The sequence below is a fragment of the Podarcis bocagei genome (assembly GCF_964188305.1).
Source record: "Podarcis bocagei genome assembly, chromosome: 9".
NCBI lineage: Eukaryota > Metazoa > Chordata > Lepidosauria > Squamata > Lacertidae > Podarcis > Podarcis bocagei.
In genome coordinates this window covers 80865034-80884134 of record NC_138134.1, presented here as the reverse complement: position 1 = coordinate 80884134, position 19101 = coordinate 80865034, and the positions used below count along the sequence as shown (strand labels likewise).

The following is a 19101-nucleotide window of genomic DNA, read 5'->3' as shown; positions in this document are numbered from 1 at the left end:
GCGCCTTGAGCTCCTTGGATTACATGGTGGGATATTATACGTTGGAAGCCAACCTTGGCAGAGGGGGAGGAAGATCTGGGAGAGGAAGTAGCGAGGTGGGAGATTAAAGGAAGGGCAGAACTTCAGACCAGAGAGAGCTCCAAGCACAAGACCTTGAAGCTGATGGGGTCAAAGCAGGAGGAGGAGGGTCAGTGTGGGGACCAGAGGAGAGGCCAGGATTGGGGCAGCAGGGAGAGATCTTGGGGGAAGCAGCAAGGAGAGCCCCAGACCATGTTCGGCCTGTGGGGTGAAGGGAGTTGAGGAGGGAGGCTTGCCTAAGCATACGGAAACCCGGCCATGGTCTCTCCCATAGCTGTCAACTTTCAGATTTGAAAATAAGGGATCAGCAGCTTCGAAAATAAGGGATCAGCAGCCTCACCTGTCCCGGGGACAGTCTACGGGATATCTAACAATCCGGGACAGCAGTGGGAAGCAGCAGGGAACGGCGCTGGAATAAGGGAATTTCCCGCAAAGAAAGGGAAGGTTGACAGCTATGGTCTCTCCAGGAGACCATGGAGACGAGGGCGTGAGTGGGCCTCCACTGATGGGGAGCAGCCCAGAGAGAGGGGAAAGGTGTGCCAAGGGGGCAGGGTTGGCCTCACACCCCCAGCCGCTTGTGCTCCCTTTGTGGCAAAGCCCTGAATTCATCGGGCTCAGATTCTGGCAGAATGAGCAGCCCTCTCTCACAGGTGTGCCTCTTACAAAAGGAACCGGCCGGCTTTTAATGAGTTTATTGTGAACAGTGTAAAAACCACGTGGCAGGCACAAATCCCTGAACACACTGAGCAGATCCAAAAGGGCAGGGGGAGAACGCTCCTGCATTCTGGGCCCCACAAACGAGGGGGCACCCCAAGGCCACCCACCAGCAACACCAGCCCCACACCCTCAGGCAGGGGGACCCACACACAGAGAACTTCCTGCCCTCCCCATTCTCACCAGAACCTAGTGCACGGGGTTGAGGGAGGGGCACGGCTCAGAGGAACCGTAGCAGAAGAGGACTTAAGCCCCACAGAGGCAGTAGAGTTGGGGGGGGCTGAAGAGGCAGCTGCCTGCCCCACTGCAGGTGCATCATTCCACACCCGGTGGGGGCAGATACCTGCTTTGGAGAAGGGAGGGCTCCCAGGAGCAACAGAAGGGCAGAGCCCCCCCCAACCGCCCCAGTCCTCGGCCTCAGTTTCCCTGATCTGCACCTGGTCTCATCAGAAGCCAGAGGGAGGACAGAGGGAGAGCAAATAGCCAGGGGCAGCCTTGGAGAAGGCAGAGGCCACAGCCCCCCCAGCAGTCCCACATGCCTGGGGGGCTCCCACAGGCAACTGCGCTTGTGTCCTCCACCACCAGTCCCCCCCCGACCCGCAGGAAGGGTGCAGCCCACAGGCCTGTCCCCACATCTTCCGCATCTTCAGCCGCGAGGGGCCCAGCCGGGATGTCGGCTTGCAAGCACAGCAACTTCTCCGCTGAGGTGTTTCACTGAGGGAGGTGGCCGAGGCGGCGGAGCCAGGAGGCGCTCAGGAAGGCGGGGGGCCCAGAGGAATCTCCCTGGAGGAAGAGGAGCCAGGAGAGGGGTTGCTGCTTCCTGGAGTGACACTGCTCCCACTGGCACCCCTCTTTGCCCTCGCAAGCCCTATCAGGGGACGGCAGGGCATCCTGCCCATGTTGCCAGCTCCCTTTTTGCACCCCTCCTTCCGCGCCCAAAGCCCCGCAGAGGGAGAGGGGCCCTGGGGGAGAGGCAGCAGGAAGGCCTCAACATCCCTTACGGCAGCCTGAAACGGCCGTCTGCTCTTCATGCCCGCAACAGGCATATGCCCACCTGCTGCCTACCGCTTCGGAGGCGCCGCCTGCTGCTGCCAGCTGCTTCCGGGTGCCTTGGCAAGGGGAGGAGTGGCGTGCACCGGGTGCTTCAGCTGCAGGACGAGGTGGCAGCCTCTGACTTCCACGCCCTGGGAGGGAAACACAGAAGACCCTTTGTGGCCACAGCTGGGGGGGGGGCAGGAGAAAGCAATGCTCCCCCCCTTAAGGATGGGGGGAACCTCCTCACCTGCAACGCCACATAGGCTTCCTCAGCCGCTTCCCGGCAGGTGTAGTTGACGAAGGCGCAGAACCTTCGTGGGAGGCAGCGGATGGAGTCAATGGGCCCAAACCTGCGGCCCAAGGAGAGTCGGTGTCAGCCAAGCCAGCCGGACTCCAAGCGATGGAGGATTTGGGGCTTTCGGAAGCAAGGCTCCCTTCCCGGCTTGGGTCAGCTGAGGCTCCGAGGAGCCAGGGGAGGGCGGAAGGAGGGGCATACTCACGGCTGGAAGTAGCACAGCAGGACCTCCTGGGTGATGGCGGGCGTCAGGTTCCCCACCCACACGGGAAACCTCTCCCTGGGAGAAGAGCACATCGTCACCCACAGCCGCCGGGGGGCCAGGGGACGCTCAGCCCCCCGGCTCGCCCTGCTCCCTCCGTCCCAACCCACAGCTCGCTTGGACCTTGCAAATTCAAGGCTTCCGCCCCACCCAAGCCCATTGGGGGCAACTCCCTGCGGAGCCCCCAGGCTCCTCCCCACCTGCTCACTGGCCCCTGTGGCAACGGACGTGGCAGCCAGGAACAGGCAAGCCCAAAGGCCGCCCAGGCAGGAGGCAGCCGGGACCCGGCCCCTGTCCACCTTCTTGGGCAGCCTGAGCAAGCGGCCAAGGCTGAAGCAGGGAGGGAACTCCTTCCAGCTCATGTCAGGGCTGGCATTCCTGAAGGACAGAAAGTACTGGTTTAAAGTGTCAAGGTCTTCTCTATTCTATTTGATTCAAGGAGGTTCTGGAAATTTCTGTGTGTGATACAAGCTGGAAGTTTCCATTCTGCCAGGAAACAAGCAGAAGGTTCCTGATGTTTGGGGTCAGGCCTTCAGAGAAGCTGAGTTAAGCTCATCTCTATCTCCCAAGGTCACACTTCCTAGAAGAACAGCCCAGGTTTCACTTTCTCTTTCCTTCCTGCTTCTCTCTACTTTGTTTCCTCTGTGGTGATCTGTTCGTGATACAGCATGTTTAAGTGCTAAGTTTTTAGTCTTATTGTAAGTTTAAGTTAAGGTTTTTGTTGCAACTATCCTAACCCAGAAGAGTAGGATTCGTCAACTGTTATGCTCATTTGCCTTTAGCAAACAATACTGGATGAAGCTGGCTGAGTCTGGTCTATTTTGGGAACCCTGCATTAATAATAGTAATAATAATAATTTATACCCCGCCCATCTGGCTGGGTTTCCCCAGCCACTCTGGGCGGCTCTCAACAGAATTAATGATAATAATAATAATAATAAAGCGATAAAACACCAGACATTAAAAGCTTCCCTAAACAGGGCTGCCTTCGGGTGTCTTCTAAAAGTCAGATAGTGGTTTATTTCCTTGACATCTGGTGGGAGGGCGTTCCACAGGGTGGGCGCCACAACAGAGAAGGCCCTCTGCCTGGTTCCCTGTAACCTCACTTCTAGCAGGGAGGGAACCGCCAAAGGGCCGTTGGAGCTGGACCTCAGTGTCCGGGCAGAACGATGGGGGTGGAGACGCTCCTTCAGGTATATTGGGTCAAAGCTGCATTGAGTTTAAGTTTTCTTTACTCTGCTTACTAAGTATTGTGACTTGCTCTGGATCATTATGGAGCAAAACCACGACAGGGCCGCACTGCTTTCGAGGCAAGCTTCTGAGGGCCACAATCTGGTTATGGATGGGGCCACAGGCAAAGCTGAGCCGAGTGCCAAAGAATTTTTTGGGGGTAAAGTTCTTTTGATTTCATTTTATAATGCATACAAAACCATCTAGTTTTTAACCTTTGCACACTAGGCTGATTTTGTACGCGCTCAGCCCCCGCTCTGAGAGACTGGATGCTGCAGTTCTTGAAAGGGCCTGGAATGCAGGAGAGGCCTCAAAGGAGCCTGGGCTCACAGTGTCCATGGGGTCAGAGTGCTGGACTGGGAGCAGGGAGAGAGCAGGGTTCAAATCCCACTCAGCCACTGAGGTCCCTGGGGGACCTTGGGGGCCAGACGTTCGCTCTCAGCCTCACCTACCTCACAGGGCTGTGGGGAGGATAAAATGGGGACGAGAACCAACACCCCCTTGGAGGAAAGAAGGTGGGGTATGTTAGGATATAGTTCCATTACACCTTAAAAGGGTCAGGCATGGCTGTTGGGTATCACATGCCTGTTTACTTCCAGCACTGTCTGCTGGGAACTTCCGTTCTATGTTGCTTTTGCTATACAGTGGTACCTCAGGTTAAGTACTTAATTCATTCCGGAGGTCCGTTCTTAACCTGAAACTGTTCTTAACCTGAAGCACCACTTTAGCTAATGGGGCCTCCTGCTGCTGCTGCACTGCTGGAGCACAATTTCTGTACTCATCCTGAAGCAAAGTTCTTAACCTGAAGCACTATTTCTGGGTTAGCAGAGTCTGTAACCTGAAGCGTATGTAACCTGAGGCACCACTGTATAGTGGTACCTCTACATGCAAACGGGATCCGTTCCGGAGCCCCGTTCGCATCTAGAAACAAACGTAACTAGCGATGGCACGTCTGTGCACGCACTTGTCACTTTTCACTGCTTCTGCGCATGACGTCATTTTGAGCGTCTGCGCATGCACAAGTGGCGAAACCCGGAAGTAACATGTTCCGGGTTGCTGCAGAGCGCGACTCAAACGCGCTCATCCCGAAGCACATTCAACCTGAGGTATGACTGTACTGCTGTTTTGCTGGACACAAAGGCAAGCAGACATGTTTTCCTTTGTTCCTGAGCTATGCTGAATAAAATCCTGTTCATTTTGCTTTCACTCACTCTGCTGACAGAGCGTGCACGGGTCTCCAAACATATCTGAGGCTCGTGTTGCTGACTGACTGATGCTGTTCCACGGGAGACCAGTGATCGTCTGGAGCCAGCTGGGGGCCTGCCTGATGCCCCCGTCTCCCCGGCAGTATCCCAACAGGGTACAAATGTTCTGGGGAACGCAGCGTGCCCTCGGGTTCGGTGAAAGCCCAGCCTCTCCCCACAGCCACAGCCAGGAGACCTCCCCCCCACCCCACTCCCGTGGCCTTACCTGACTGGGGCCTGCGCAGCCAATGGCAGCAGCCCTTTGCCCTGAGAGCTGGTGATGGTGAGAGGTGCCAGGTGCCCTCTGGCCTGGGAGATGCTTCTGACGGGTTGCCCACCTGGCTGCTCACCTTGCCAAGAAGGAAGTGGGAGGAGAGGAGGGGGGAGGAAGAGATGAGGAGGAGGGAGCAATGAATTAGGAGCAGCAGGCTCAACGCCCCACCCCTCACGCGCCGGGAGCTGCCAGCCCATGGGCTGCTTGCAATCCCTGCCACTGGCAGCTCCCCACAATCGCCGCCGGGCTTCTGCCACGTGTGGACTGAAGGAGCTGCCCCACTGAGAGCCCTCTTACCAGCCGGGGGCAAGGAGGATTCTCTGGCACGGACGTTCCACTCGGGAGGGTAGGAGCCAAAACCGTTTTCCTGTCCGAAGAAAAATATCGTTTGCTTTATTTGTAAGCTACAGTGTTTGTTTTTAAAATGTATTTTTATTAAGGGTATCTGAGTTTACAAAAATACATGCGTTGTCTCTTTTTTCAAGTTGTCTTTTCTACAGATCAGTTTCATTTGTTGTGAGGCATCAGCGTTACACATGCTACCGTGTTTTGATATTTTGGTGGTTAACAAAATTGAAATTGAAATACTTTATTGTCACTTGTATACAGTTGTCACTTGTATACAGTGAGATTACACAAGCACCCCCCACTCAGCTCTCTTAGTCTTAATACCTCTCGTTTACTGACGCACACCCACCAAACCTGAAAGTCCGTTGCCCTGTTGTTATCTTTTCATTTAGCAGCCCAACAGCTCACGGATAGAAGCTGTTCTTTACCCTCTTGGTGTGACTAATCCTGCTTCTATATCTTCTGCCCCAGGGCAGGAGATCAAGAAAGTGCCGGCCAGGGTGTGAATCATCCCTGAGAATTTTCCTCACTCTCCTGAGGTAACATTCTTCCGCTATTTCATCCAGCAGATTCACGGGACAGCCCATAATATCTTGTGCCATATTCACCACCCTCTGTAGGCACTTCCTATCAGTTGATGTCAAACCAGCGTCCCACACCGTGATGCAGTATGAAAGGACACTTTCTATTGTGGACCGGGAGAAGGAGATCATCAAATGTTGATTGACATCGTTCTTCCGCAATACTCTGAGGAGACGGAGTCTCTGTTGGGCTTTCTTAACCACCTGGGTTGTATTGATTTTCCAAGTAAGGTCTTCACTGAGATACTCCTAGGAATTCAAAGGAAGAGACTCTCTCCACACAGCGGGGCTAGTTCTCCTCTCTTCCTCCTAAAGTCCATCACCATCTCCTTTGTCTTGCTGACATTAAGGTGCAAGTTGTTCCCTAGGCCAGTGTTTCCCAACCTTTTTTGGGCAAAGGCACACTTGTTTGATGAAAAAAATCTCGAGGCACACCACTATTACAGCCCCGTGACGTCAGTGCGCAGCGTCACACCGGGAGGGACACACGAAAGTGTAAGTTTCAATTTTTTTCCCTCCCCCTTGCCGGGGAACCTCCAAGCTTTGGGGGTGGGGGGGAGGAGGCAGCAAAGCGAGGCAGGAAGGAGAGCGCGGCTTGGCTGGGTGAGCTTTGGCAGGGGCAGGGAATGAGAGCCGCGAGGCGGGCGCTGCGGATGGAGGCGCTGCCCGCTGAGCTCGCAGGCAGCCAGGCAGGCAGACGGCGAGAGCCCCGCGCTGGGCGGCCAATCCTCGCCGCCGCCGCCCCGCCTCTCGCCGCCCGACTCGCCTGCCTCCCTCCAGGCAACATCTCGCGGCACACCAGGCAACATCTCGCGGCACACTAGTGTGCCGCGGAACAGTGGTTGGGAAACACTGCCCTAGGCACCATGTAGATAAAATCATAGCATGGCAAAGCTGGAAGGGACCCTGAGTCATCTCATTCAATCCCCTCCAATGTAGGAATCTCTAGCTGAGATTCCTCCAAGAAAGGGAAGTCCACAACTTCCGAGGGAGACCCTTCCACTGTCAAACAGCTCTTACCCTCAGAAAGTTCTTCCTGGTGCCCAGAAATCTCCAGTGTCGCAATGGGATCCACGCAAGTGGCAGAACATGCCTAGCGCTGCTCTCCACCCCACTGTGACCCCCTTCTTTCTCAGGTGGCTTCCTTCGCCCAATCCCAACAAATACCCTGACCTATGCAAACTATCCCTGCCGAGCTGCCCTCCTGGATCCTGGCGGCCCCAAGCCAGGCTGCAGCCCTGTGCGCCCCCTCCTTAAGGGCACGGAGGACTTGGCCTCCAGCTCAGCTCACCAGCAGAAGCTGAACCCGGCACTTCTCCAGCTGGACGGCGGCGTCTCCACGGAAGCCGTCAAAGTGCAGGAGCTCCTCAAAGGTCCTCACGGCCTCTGCGTAACGCTGGGGGGAGGGAAGAAGAACGGTCGCTATCCAGGCTCACCGGGGACGCAGGAGGCCACCCTCCCAGCCTTGCCCCACCCGTTTCGCCCCTACCTTGAGGCCCATGAGGGCCTTGCCCTTGCGGAAGAGGCCTTTGGGCCAGCCGGGGTGCAGGCTGAGGGCCACCTGGGCGTCGCGCAAAGCCTCTGCGTAGCACCGCAGCCTCTCGTAGCAGAAGGAGCGATTCCCAAAGAACCTGGCGGAAGGGCGAGGGAGAGGGTGAATTCGTGGGCATCCCAGGAAGCGAAAAGCTGGAGAAAAGGAAGTCTAAGCAGCACAGAAACTACAGAACTGGCTCCTGCAGGAGGCAGGGAAAGCCCCCAACTTGGGTTGCTTTAAGAAGACAAAAGGTTGGAGGAGAGCGACCGAGGGCCAGTGGCAAGGACAGCTAGGCTCCTCCTCCGCAGGCAGAGGCTGCAATGCCTCTGAAAATCAGCTGCTGGAAACCAAAGGAAGGAAGAGTTGCTCTTGGGTGCGAATCCTGATTTCAGCAGGCATCTGGATGGCCAGGGGCCAGACGAAACAGTGGCTTGATTCTTATTCAGGGCCTGCTCACTGTTCCATCTGTCTCAATCCGCCATAGCTCTCCAGGGATTCAGAGAAGGGCCTCCCGCAAGCCCTGCTTTGAGACGCCGCAGTTTGAACCCGGAACCTTCTGCACACCTGTCCTACCACGGAGCTGCAGCCTTACCTGGAGTCAGGTAGTGGGCGGTCCCAGGGCTCGGGGGCAGCTTTCTACTCAGCCAGCTTAATGGTCCTGGGGAGACTCCAGGGAAGTGGTTCTCCAGATCCTGCCAGATCCCCAGAGGCTCCCCCAGACACCCCCCTCCCGCTGTACAGAAGGGCAGGGGACTCTGGCACAGCTCCCCCAGCCATGCTGAAGGGAGGGGACCTCACCCTGCCCCGGGGCTCACCTGTATTCCCGCGGGTTGAGCTTGACGGCTTCTGTGAACAGGAGCACGGCCTCCTGGTAGCCCCCCTGCTTTGCAGTCTCGTTGCCGCAATCTTTTAGGGTCATGCAAGAAGCAAGAAGAAAAGGCCATCACAGGAATGGAAGGGAGGTTGCTGAGGACCCGGGTCCAAGGCTTTGCCCTCTGAAGGCTAAGCGCTCCTGCTCAGCACCTCTGAAAAGGGAGGCAGGGGGCAGACTGACAGCATTCCCGGGCAAACACACACCTGCCAGCACCATGCTCTGCTCCACCGGAGTCATCTGGAGCCCAGCCTTCAGAACCTGGAAGAAGCAGCAAGGAACAGGGTCAGGGGCTCCTGTAATTCTGCATGAGAGGAAGACCGTGACCAGTGGCCAAAAAACCGAGGCCACAATTCCCCCACCTGCCCTGTTCTGAATCTTCTACAGAACCAGAATTCTAATCAGAAGTGCCCACGAGTGACGAGGATTCCTAATTTGCACAGCTTAGGGGACAGAGAACAATGGGCCGTGTTCAACTTAAGTTAGAGCAGATCTAATAATAAATAATAATAATAAATTTTTATTTATACCCCGCCCTTCCCGGTTTAAAAACCGGGCTCAAGGCGGCTAACAACCAATTTAAAACACTTAGTTGTAAAAGCAGCATAAAATACAGTATAAAAACATGAATAACAATAAAATTCAAAGTTCAGAAATCAATTTAGGGGAAATTCATCTAATAAGCATTAGGTAATCCCCAGGGCTAGCTGGCTGAACTGGTCCTTCCTGGGCCAGCGAGGCGGCCAGGGAAGAATCGGCTGTGGGGTCTCAGAGTGGGTGATCTTCATAAAAGGGGAAGGGAAGGGAAGGGAAGAGAAGGGAAGGGAAATAAAAGATCAGGCTGAATTCAAATTAAAGGCCAGGCGGAATAGTTCTGTCTTACAGGCCCAGCGGAAGAAGAAGAGGAGGAGTTTGGATTTGATATCCCGCTTTATCTCTGCCCTAAGAAGTCTCCAAGCGGCTAACATTCTCCTTTCCCTTCCTCCCCCACAACAAACCCTCTGTGAGGTGAGTGGGGCTGAGAGACTTCAGAGAAGTGTGACTGGCCCAAGGTCACCCAGCAGCTGCAGGTGGAGGAGCGGAGACGCGAACCCGGTTCCCCAGGTTACGAGTCCACCCCTCTTAACCACTACACCACACTGGCTCTCAGCGGAAGGAAGTTAAATCCTGAAGGGCCCTGGTCTCCTGGGACAGAGCATTCCACCAGGTCAGAGCCATCACTGAGAAGGCCCTGGCCCTGGATAGTTTGACTTCCTTAGGGCCCGGGACCTCTAAACGATGGTTATTCATGGACCTTAAGGTCCTCTGTGGGGCAGACCAGGAGAGGAGGTCCGGTAAATACGAGAGCCCTAAGCCACAAAGGGTTTTAAAGGTCAAGACCAGCACCTTGAACCTGACCCCATACTCTTCCGGGAGCCAGTGCAATTAATCAACCCAAGAAAGTCACGTCCATTAGCTTCATTGAGGCAAGCTTGCTTTGTGCTGCTCCAGAGGGCGGGACCCAAACCAATGGATTCAAATGACTATAAAGGAGACCCCAACCAAATGTTGGAAATAACTGCCTTGCAGGGGTTTGGACTAGATGACCCGCAGAAGGTGGTGGACTCTCTTTTGCTGTAGTTCTCCAAACTGCAGTTAGATGGTCACCTGTCAAAGATTCTGGCACTGCAGGGGTTGGGCTAGATGACCCTTGGGGATACCTTCCAAGTCTATGATTCTATGAAAAACAACCACTCTCAAACCTGTCCTCACCTGCTCCTGCTCTTTCACCTCTGGCTCCTTTCTGTCCGGCTGGGCTGCCTTCTCCTTTCTCGGCAGCGGCAGTGGGGGGGGCTTGGAGCCCACCTTGAGACGAGCTTTCGATACAAAAGTGCTGGTCAGATCAAGCTCCTCCTGCAGGCGAGAGACAGGAAAGAGCAACTCTGGGCCACGTCCTGAATCTCTCAAACGCCTTCCCTAAAAAAGAGCACTTCTCCAAAGACAAGCCAGGTGACAAATGCCTCCTCCCAGCACCAAACAAGACCCACATGGAAAGGCTGCTTCCAGTTCCATGGGGCTGGGATGGGCAGAGCCACAAATGAAAGCAGCCTCTCTCTGCCCCCTGGCCCTCCATGCGCAGCCTACGTCAAGCCAAGGCGCAGAACAGGGAGGTGACAGGGAATCGGGCAGAACGCCTTCCCATCAGGTGTCAGGGAAAGACAGAACTCTTTGACTTCTAGAAGACATCTGAAGGCAGCCCTGTATTTTAACGTTTGGTGTTTTATTGTGTTTTAATTCTTTTGTTGGGAGCCACTCAGAGTGGCCGGAGCAACCCACTCAAATGGGCAGCCTATAAATAATAAAATTGTTGTTGGGGTTATGAGAAAACAAGTTCTGCCCGGTTTCTTCTTTCCAAAGAATGTAGAAAGAAAATAGCTGCTGTTAGCGGTTGGGCCACACTGGGACCACTGCACAAAAGGGAAGAAATATTATTCCACCCCCACCATACACATTTTCTTCTCACAGGGAATTTCCCCCTAAATTGCCTGTCCTGCTGCGCAACTAGAAGTGCAGACAAGCCCCAGCTGTGCCGAAGAGAACTTCAGGGACGGCACCAGGTTGCCTGCCCAACTTGTGGGGCTGGGTTGTTCTCCCAGACCCACAGGCTCCCTCTTCCCCTCCCCCCCCTTGCTGAGCCTGTCTCCCTCCCAGGGGCCAGAGGAGGGTATGGGTCCCACTTGCCTCCGTTTCCTCCTCTGTGCTCCTGCTGGGACTCCTGCCCGGGGAAGCCATGTTCTCACTGAGGTCCTGGGTGGAGCTCTCCTCTGAATCGGGACGGGGCGGTCCCAAGGCCCTCGGAATGGCAGCCAGGCAGACAGAACCTTGCACACCGCTGCTGCTGTTCAAATACTCGTCCTGCAGAAGGAGAAACGCAGCCTGTGAGGGCAGCAAGGAGCCACCTGCCTCTGGGGCAAAACCAAGGGGGTTTCTGCCGCAGGCCCTACCTGCAGGAGAGCTGGGGGCTCAGTACAACCCACCTCTGCCCAGGCCAACCCTTTGGACTTTGGAGCTCTATGCTAAAGACAAGGCCCTCGCTTGCCAATGAGCTTCGCTAAATGTGGCCCATTTTGCCAGCCTGGAAGCAGCACAAAGGTTCAAGGTGAGGAGAAGGGTTTTTCCTGAGCCCTCATTGCCGTTGGCCTGCAGGGCGGTTGCGTGACGCTGCAAACCCACTTTAACTGAGCAACCTGCACCTGCCGGCAAGCGACACAGCAACGCTCTGAAAGGGCTGTACATCCCCTGTGGCAGATGGGCAAACGTGCAGACTCCCCCAGTGGCCACTCACTGCCTCCGCTATGCTCCTGGCCATCAGCTCCTGGTCTCGCTTCTCCTGCTTCTTCCGGTCCTTCTGCCTCTGGAAAGAGAAGAAAGCAGCATGCGCAATGGGGCCAAGGGACGGACATCGAGGCACAAGCCTCTCCCCCAGCGGAGCCCCCCCCCACCACGCGGATCGCACAGAGGCAAGCACCTTCTTCTTCATCCTCTTCTTCTCAGCCTTCTTCTTGATGCGCTCCTCCTCGGCAACCAACTCTGCTGCATTCCTCGCCGCTTCCTGAGAAAGATCATAGTCAAGCAGGTGTGCACAGACGCACCTCGCTCTCCTCACCTGTCCCAGCATGCGCTGAGGCTCCCCACAAAAAGGCAGGGCAGAATTCAAGCAGGGGCTTCATGGCAGCAGCCCTGTTTAGGGAAGCTTTTAATGTTTAATACTGTTTTAATATTCAGTTGGGAGCCACCCAGAGTGGCTGAGGAAACCCAGTCAGATGGGAAGGGTATAAATAATAATAATATTATTATTATTTTCAGGAAGTGCTGTTTGGTCTGGCAGGCAGCAAAGATGGAAAGGACAGAAAAGGAAAGGGGATGGAACGCCCCTGCCCCAATTCCTTTCAGAGAAGTAAATCGGCAGCTAAGGGGAAATCCAGAGAATGAGGCAAGAGCCATGGGGTTGCAGGAAGTCCAGAAGCAGCTGCCCTGAAGCAGGCAAGGCTGGAGGAGAGTGACCAGGCCCTGGCTGCATGCCTCACCTCAGCTGTGAGCAGCTGCTTCTGGGGCAGAGAAATGCCCAGCAGAGGGCTGTCTTTACTGCTGCTGCTTGCTGGCAGGGCAAAGGCAGGCGGCTTGCAAAGGAAGGATTTCTTGAAGCCACAGAATGTGGCTGGGCTGGCATTCTGGGCCCTCTCTTCCTCCAGTTCCTCCTCGTCGCTCCCCCAATCATCGTCACTGTAGTCATCATTGGCGCAAAACCAGCAAGGCCTGTTGTCCACGTCTGAGGAGAGACCACACAGTGAGCGTGAGCTCTTTTGGAGAGCAGGCAGTGGGGAACAGGAACCCAGCTGACGCCCCCTGGCAAACCCACCCTAGGAGCCGTCAAGAGAGCTCCCATGGTTTGCAAGGGGCGTTTGTCATTTGCTTTGATGTGCTCCCTTGACAATGCCTTCAGGACTCAGAAACTCACACCATCTTCCTCTCCCCCCCCCCGTTGCAATATCTGTGTGTATATCCTAGAATCCGAGAACCATAGAGTTGGAAGGGACTCCCAGGGGTCATCTAGCCCAACCCCCTGCAGTGCAGGAACCCCTGTATGCACATCTAGGGGTATTGTTTACAGGGGGCTGGGAGAGGTTGTTGCTGTTATTGTTGCATCTTTGGTTTTGCATCTTATGATCTATGTGTAAATTGTTTCCATTTAATAATGTACTTTTTGATGTGTTTTATTTATTGTTTGTGACTTTTGTTACGTTTGTGATTGTGTAAACCTTGTCATGTTGTAAGCCGCTTTGAGCATGGTTTCAACTGGCACGTGCGTCAGCGGGAACCGGCCCAGTAGACCTGAAGGAGCGTCTCCACCCCCATCGTTCTGCCCGGACACTGAGGTCCAGCTCCGAGGGCCTTCTGGCGGTTCCCTCCCTGCGAGAAGTGAGGTTACAGGGAACCAGGCAGAGGGCCTTCTTGGTGGTGGCACCCGCCCTGTGGAACGCCCTCCCAGCAGATGTCAAGGAAATAAACAACTACCTGACGTTTAGAAGACACCTGTAGGCAGACCTGTTTAGGGAAGTTTTTAATGACTGGTGTGTTAATGTATTTTTACTCTTTTGTTGGAAGCTGCCCAGAGTGGCTGGGGAAACCCAGCCAGAAAGGCAGGATATAAGTAAAGGTAAAGGGACCCCTGAGCATTAGGTCCAGTCGTGGCCGACTCTGGGGTTGCGGCGCTCATCTTGCTTTATTGGCTAAGGGAGCTGGCGTACGGCTTCTGGGTCATGTGGCCAGCAGGACTAAGCCGCTTCTGGCGAACCAGAGCAGCGCACGGAAACGCCGTTTACCTTCCCGCCGGAGCGGTACCTATTTATCTACTTGCACGTTTTTTGGCGTGCTTTCAAACTGCTAGGTTGGCAGGAGCTGGGACAGAGAAACGGGAGCTCATCCCGTCGCGGGGATTCGAACTGCCAACCTTGGCAAGCCCAAGAGGATGAGTGGTTTAGACCACAGCGTATAAGTATTACAGTGGTACCTTGGGTTAAGTAGTATAATTTGTTCCGGAGGTCTGTTCTTAACCTGAAACCTTTCTTAACCTGAAGCACCACTTTAGCTAATGGGACCTCCCACTGCCGCCGCTGTGCAATTTCTGTTCTCACCCTGGAGCGAAGTTCTTAACCCGAGTTACTATTTCTGGGTTAGCGGAGTCTGTAACCTAAAGCGTCTGTAACCCGAGGTACCACTGTACTACCAATAATAAGAATTACAGTGGTACCTCGGGTTACATACGCTCCAGGTTACAGTCTCTGCTAACCCAGAAATAGTGCTTAATAATACGAATTAAGTACTTAACCCGAGATACCGCTGTCTTCAACTATGGGAAGGCAGCATACAAATGAAATGCTGCTGCTGCTGCAAGACGTTTGCATGTGCGCGCCCCCCCCCGCAGGCCCAGTGCACCTGCCTGCCCCCCCCCGCGCGCCTCACCTGCGCAAAGCAGTCCCGCCTCGGCGTTGGCTTCGTGGAGAAAGAAGGGCATGTGATCCGCCACCCGCTGCGCCATCACCTGCTGGGAGGAGAAGGGGGGGTGAGCGGCGGGGGGGGGCTCCCCTTCCTTCCTCCCTCCCTCCCCCTTGCCCCCCGCCCTCCCCTTCCCGGCCACGCACCTGCCAGTCCTCCTCGAGGGGAAGGGGGAAGTCAGAGCCTGGCCCGCCCTCCCCGCCCCGTACCAGCCTCCCTCGGGCAGCCCGGGCGGGGCGCAGCCTCTTCCGGGCGCGCGTGGGGCATCTCGCCGCTCCTCCCGCCCGCCCGCCGCCGCCCGCTTCCGCCCGGAAACGGAAGGCGCGCCCCTAGGAAGTGACGCAAGCGGAGGGGCGAGCGCCATCTTGGTCGAGGGAAAGTCACCCCGGGCGCCATCTTGGCAGAGGGCAAGCTCACCCGCCTCTTTCCCTTACGCGGAAGCGAGAGTCTCTGGTTAGAGAAATGCCAACGTCTCCTATAGCTACGGAAATCACGGGAGGGGGCACGTCTTGAAAGTTAAATGTTACAAATATTATGCCTGAATGTATCCTTCCAACTTGACAGCTCAGGGAGGTCACCTAGCTTTAAAAATCATATAAAACCATCTCCTTTCCCAGTTCCCCCCATTCCAAAGCTATTTCCCCCTTGCAAAAGGACTCCAGGAAGTTCTCAGAGGTGACAATTGCTGGGCTCCTTGTTAGCCAGGGGAAGCCAAGTCTCATCCCCTGACTCGCCTCAGGATCCAGACATGCAAAGGAACTTCTATTGTACTTGTGGGTGGTGGCACTTAAGACATATTTGTCTATGCTCATCTTACACCTGAGTCTTGCCCCGCCATGTCTGCTTATGCTAATCTGGTACCAAGGACTTGTCTGGACATCTTTGCCAAGGTTAAACTAGTGTAACCCCTGTCTACCCCTCCCCTTTTGTGATATGTCCGTGATGTAGCAAGGATGCTGTACGAACTGTATTCTGGGATATGGTGGGAAAGTTTTAAAAGACCTTGTCCCCCCATCCTCAAGGTTCAAATTTGCTCTTTGAACCTGTTGCTCAATAAACTTTGGACTACAGCGATTTGCTCCGGTTGGTGGCTGGACTCCTTCCTTTATTCCGCAGGGACCCGCGGGCTCTGCCTGACCAGCTGGGGGACTGAGCAGCCTCGCACCTAGATTTTTCTGTAACAATACAAATCATATCTTCATAAATGTACAAGGCAAATGTATACATAAGTATATAAATCACGTGTCTGAAATATTCCAGGAGAGCAGTTCTGAAGTGTTAATGGAGAAATCTGAGGGCTCCCTTGGACAAAAAACAAGGACACCAGCCAGGAATAGCAGAGCAAAACAGCAGCCAGTAGGCTTGGTCTTTATTGAAGACTGTCATGACACCTGCCACAAGGTGGAACAAGATGGAAGCCCCCAACAAAAGAGAATCCAAACTTTTATTAGCTGTTACACCCCCCCAACTACATCCCTCATACATCACGGTTACATCATGAAAGGGGAGGTCTGGTGGCAGTAATCTGAGCATCCTGGACCCTGCCCCATGGTTCCCCTTGCCCTCCACCAAACCCCTGACAGTTAAGTCCAGTCACGGACAACTAAACCGCCAACTTTCTGATCGGCAAGCCCAAGGCTCAGTGGTTTAGACCACAGCGCCACCCACGTCCCATTGGTCCTGAGCTACAGGGTGGCAATTTAAAAAGTCTATATAAGAGCTTGCACACCAATGTTCTGGGTTCCTCCTTTCCCTCCCTGCGTGGGGTGAGTGGGGCGGGGATTGTTGCAACAGTTCTGGGCCCTATGTACTTTTGAAATTGCCTCCCCTGTAGCTCAAGACCACCCCACAAAACATCATACATACATCACAGAAAGAGGTGGTCCCCAGCAGAAATTTGAGTGTGTTGCTTCTCTCCTGTCTGCCAGGATACCTGATAATGCCTTAAAAGTAAAGGTAAAGGGACCCTTGACCGTTAGGTCCAGTTGCGGACGACTCTGGGGTTGCGGCGCTCTTCTCGCTTTACTGGCCAAGGGAGCCAACGTTTGTCCGCAGACAGTTTTTCTGTGTCATGTGGGCAGCAAAACTAAGCTGCTTCTGGCGAACCAGAGCAGCACACGGAAACACCATTTACCTTCCCACCTGAGTGGTACCTATTCATCTGCTTGCACTTTGACGTGCTTTCGAACTGCTAGATGGGCAGGAGCTGGGACCGAGCAACAGGAACTCACCCCGTCGTGGGGATTTGAACCGCCGACCTTCTGATCGGCAAGCCAAAGAGGCTCAGTGGTTTAGAGCACAGCATCACCCGCGTCCCGTAATGCCAATACTTAGTTCCTGAATCTCTTACACATAGTGATAGTGTGCTCAGCTTAACAGATACCTGCCAGACTGTATTTGCAGAGAGGTGCAAGCCTCTACAATGCGGAGACAATTGGAAAGCTTTTCCCATTTCCTTCCTCCTTGCAGATAAATATTTGAGGTCAATTTGGGAGTGTCAAAATGGCTTCAGGATTGCTCTCCTGTACTGTTTTAGACACTATAATTATGTATGTGTGTTTGCCTTGTATGCATGTGTTTTTGACCTTAGAATTCCTATAACAATTACTCCTCTGGGGCTATAATTTTAATTCAATTGTTTGCCCCACAGATAATAACCTGGTATGTTGTAAATGGATGCCTTTGTGTAAATTTGAAGAGACTTGCATGTCAGGCCTCTTAAGGCTATTTGCAAGTGTAGCTGTGCACATAGCTGGACATAGGATATCACATAAAAATAGCACATGTTGCATTCTCTTACGAAATTACTTGTGGCATTCTAGCACTTTGGGAGAAACATTTTCGCAATAGTGCTCTATGCTTTTCACTCAGCAGGAAGGTCCAAAAATGATTGTAAAAATGCAGTTTGGTTTGTTTGCCTTTTTTGTATTTTCAGCTGTCAACGTTCGCCTCCTGGCCCTTGCAAGTTCAGCAGAACTGAGGGGGGAAACACTGGTCAAAAAGTTTTTGGAAGTCTAAGGACACACCATGTTAACCAGATCACCTCTATCTTTATGCTTTCTGACACTCTCAATGAAAGGTTCATAAGACAGGACTTGCCTTTGCAGAAGCCATGCTAGTTCTGCTTCACAGTAGGGTTTGTTCTTCTATATGCTTGCTTATTTTATCTTTAACAATACTTTCTGCCAGTTTTTCCAAGACTGAAATTAAGCTAAGCAGCCTGCAATTTCCCGGGTCCCCCCCCCCTTCATCCCATTAAAAAAAACTGGTGTTACATTGGCTACTTTCCAGCCCTTTCATTAGACGATCAGCAATTTCACCTTCAAGATGTTTGGGAACTTTACAGTGGATTCCATCCAGACCTGGCGATTTGCCAGTTTTTATTTTGTCTAGGAGACTTTGAGTTTCACCTCTTATCAGTGCTCTCTGCCTCCGTTGTTCAAAGGCGGTTCAGGCACTGGGATCTGCCGCACGATGCCTGTGAACACCAGTTACTGTGGGGAGAGTTGCTGCTGCACCCAGGTCCTGTTTGTGGGCTCCCTGGGGGGCATCTGTTCTGCCACTTTGAGAAAAGGGTGCTGGACCCTTTGGCTTGATCCAGCAGCAGCCCGGCTCTGAAACCTGTTTGGGAAGAGCCAAAAAGAAAGCCTTGCAGTTAGCCAGAACAGAAATGCAAAACGAAAACCACGAAAACCAGGGGGTTGGACCAGTGGCGTAGCGTGGGGGGTGCAGGGGGGGCCGGCCGCACCGGGCGCAACATCTGGGGGTTAGGGTTAGGGGGCGCAAATCCATGGGTTAGGGGGCGCAAATCCATGGGTTAGGGGGCGCAAATTACTTGCCTTGCCCCGGGTGCTGACAACCCACGCTACGCCACTGGGTTGGACTAGATGACCCACTGGGTCCCTTCCAATCCTCCCATTCTGTGGTTCTCAGTGGCATTCCAGGGTGGCTGTCCTGGGAAAGGGCCGGGCGGTGGACCTCCTCTCCCCCCTTCCTCCAGGAGTGGACTGAAATCCCTAAGCCAATGAGTGTTGTCCATCCCGGATTAAGGCCACCACCAGCCGGGAAGTCCATAAGCTCATTTCCTTCTTGTCACACTTGTCCCGGCCACCATGGAGGATGAGGAAGAGGATGCCTTGGCCAGGAGCCGCCAGGAGCCCGCCATGGAGGTAAGGCCTGCAGTGGTCCCTGGGAAGCTGGAGGTGGGGGGTGCAGAGTTCAGGGGGAACTCTCTCCCTTCAGGGTGGCGGTCCCAGGTGAGAAAGGTGTGGCTGGCAGGCTGGGAGGACAAGTCGGACTCTGCTCTGGCCATGGGAAGCTGTGATCGCACAGACGGAAGGGAACGTGTTGCAGTAAAGAGAAGGGCGGGATCCGGTCCCAAGCCTAGCCTCTGTGCCTAGTGATGGCAGTCTGGGCTGCACATAAACAGAAACCCCGGCAACACATGCAGCTCAGATAAAACAACCGCACTACTTCCCAAAGGCATTTGACGGCAGCCCCGCGTAGGGAAGTTTTTAACGTCTGACGTTTGCTGAGTTTTTACCATGTTGGAAGCTGCACAGAGCGGCTGGGGCAACCCAGTCAGATGGGCAGGGTGTC

The 19101-nt window shown here is 54.2% G+C and overlaps 1 protein-coding gene across 5 annotated transcripts in view; it reads right to left on the bottom strand.

Annotated features, from left to right (window-relative positions):
- Positions 1-755: 755 nt before the first annotated feature.
- Positions 756-19101, bottom strand: part of TTC31 (tetratricopeptide repeat domain 31) — a 102667-nt gene continuing 84321 nt past the window's right edge. Inside the window, exons 2-18 of one of the 5 annotated variants that reach the window (XM_081207129.1) lie at positions 14649-14669; positions 14470-14551; positions 12534-12775; positions 11975-12058; positions 11792-11860; positions 11188-11361; positions 10219-10359; positions 8673-8727; positions 8411-8501; positions 7551-7692; positions 7353-7457; positions 5430-5499; positions 5085-5208; positions 2328-2402; positions 2075-2177; positions 1858-1976; positions 756-1575 (exon numbers count right to left, since the gene is read on the bottom strand). In XM_081207129.1, coding sequence (XP_081063255.1) covers positions 1545-1575; positions 1858-1976; positions 2075-2177; positions 2328-2402; positions 5085-5208; positions 5430-5499; positions 7353-7457; positions 7551-7692; positions 8411-8501; positions 8673-8727; positions 10219-10359; positions 11188-11361; positions 11792-11860; positions 11975-12058; positions 12534-12775; positions 14470-14545 — 1701 coding nt within the window. In that variant the 5' untranslated portion in view covers positions 14546-14551; positions 14649-14669 and the 3' untranslated portion in view covers positions 756-1544. Of the gene's footprint in view, positions 1576-1846; positions 1977-2074; positions 2178-2327; positions 2403-5084; positions 5209-5429; positions 5500-7352; positions 7458-7550; positions 7693-8410; positions 8502-8672; positions 8728-10218; positions 10360-11187; positions 11362-11791; positions 11861-11974; positions 12059-12533; positions 12776-14469; positions 14552-14648; positions 14670-14711; positions 14786-19101 lie in introns of those variants that run through there. The other 4 variants (XM_081207131.1, XM_081207128.1, XM_081207130.1 and 1 more) reach the window with 4 other exon arrangements.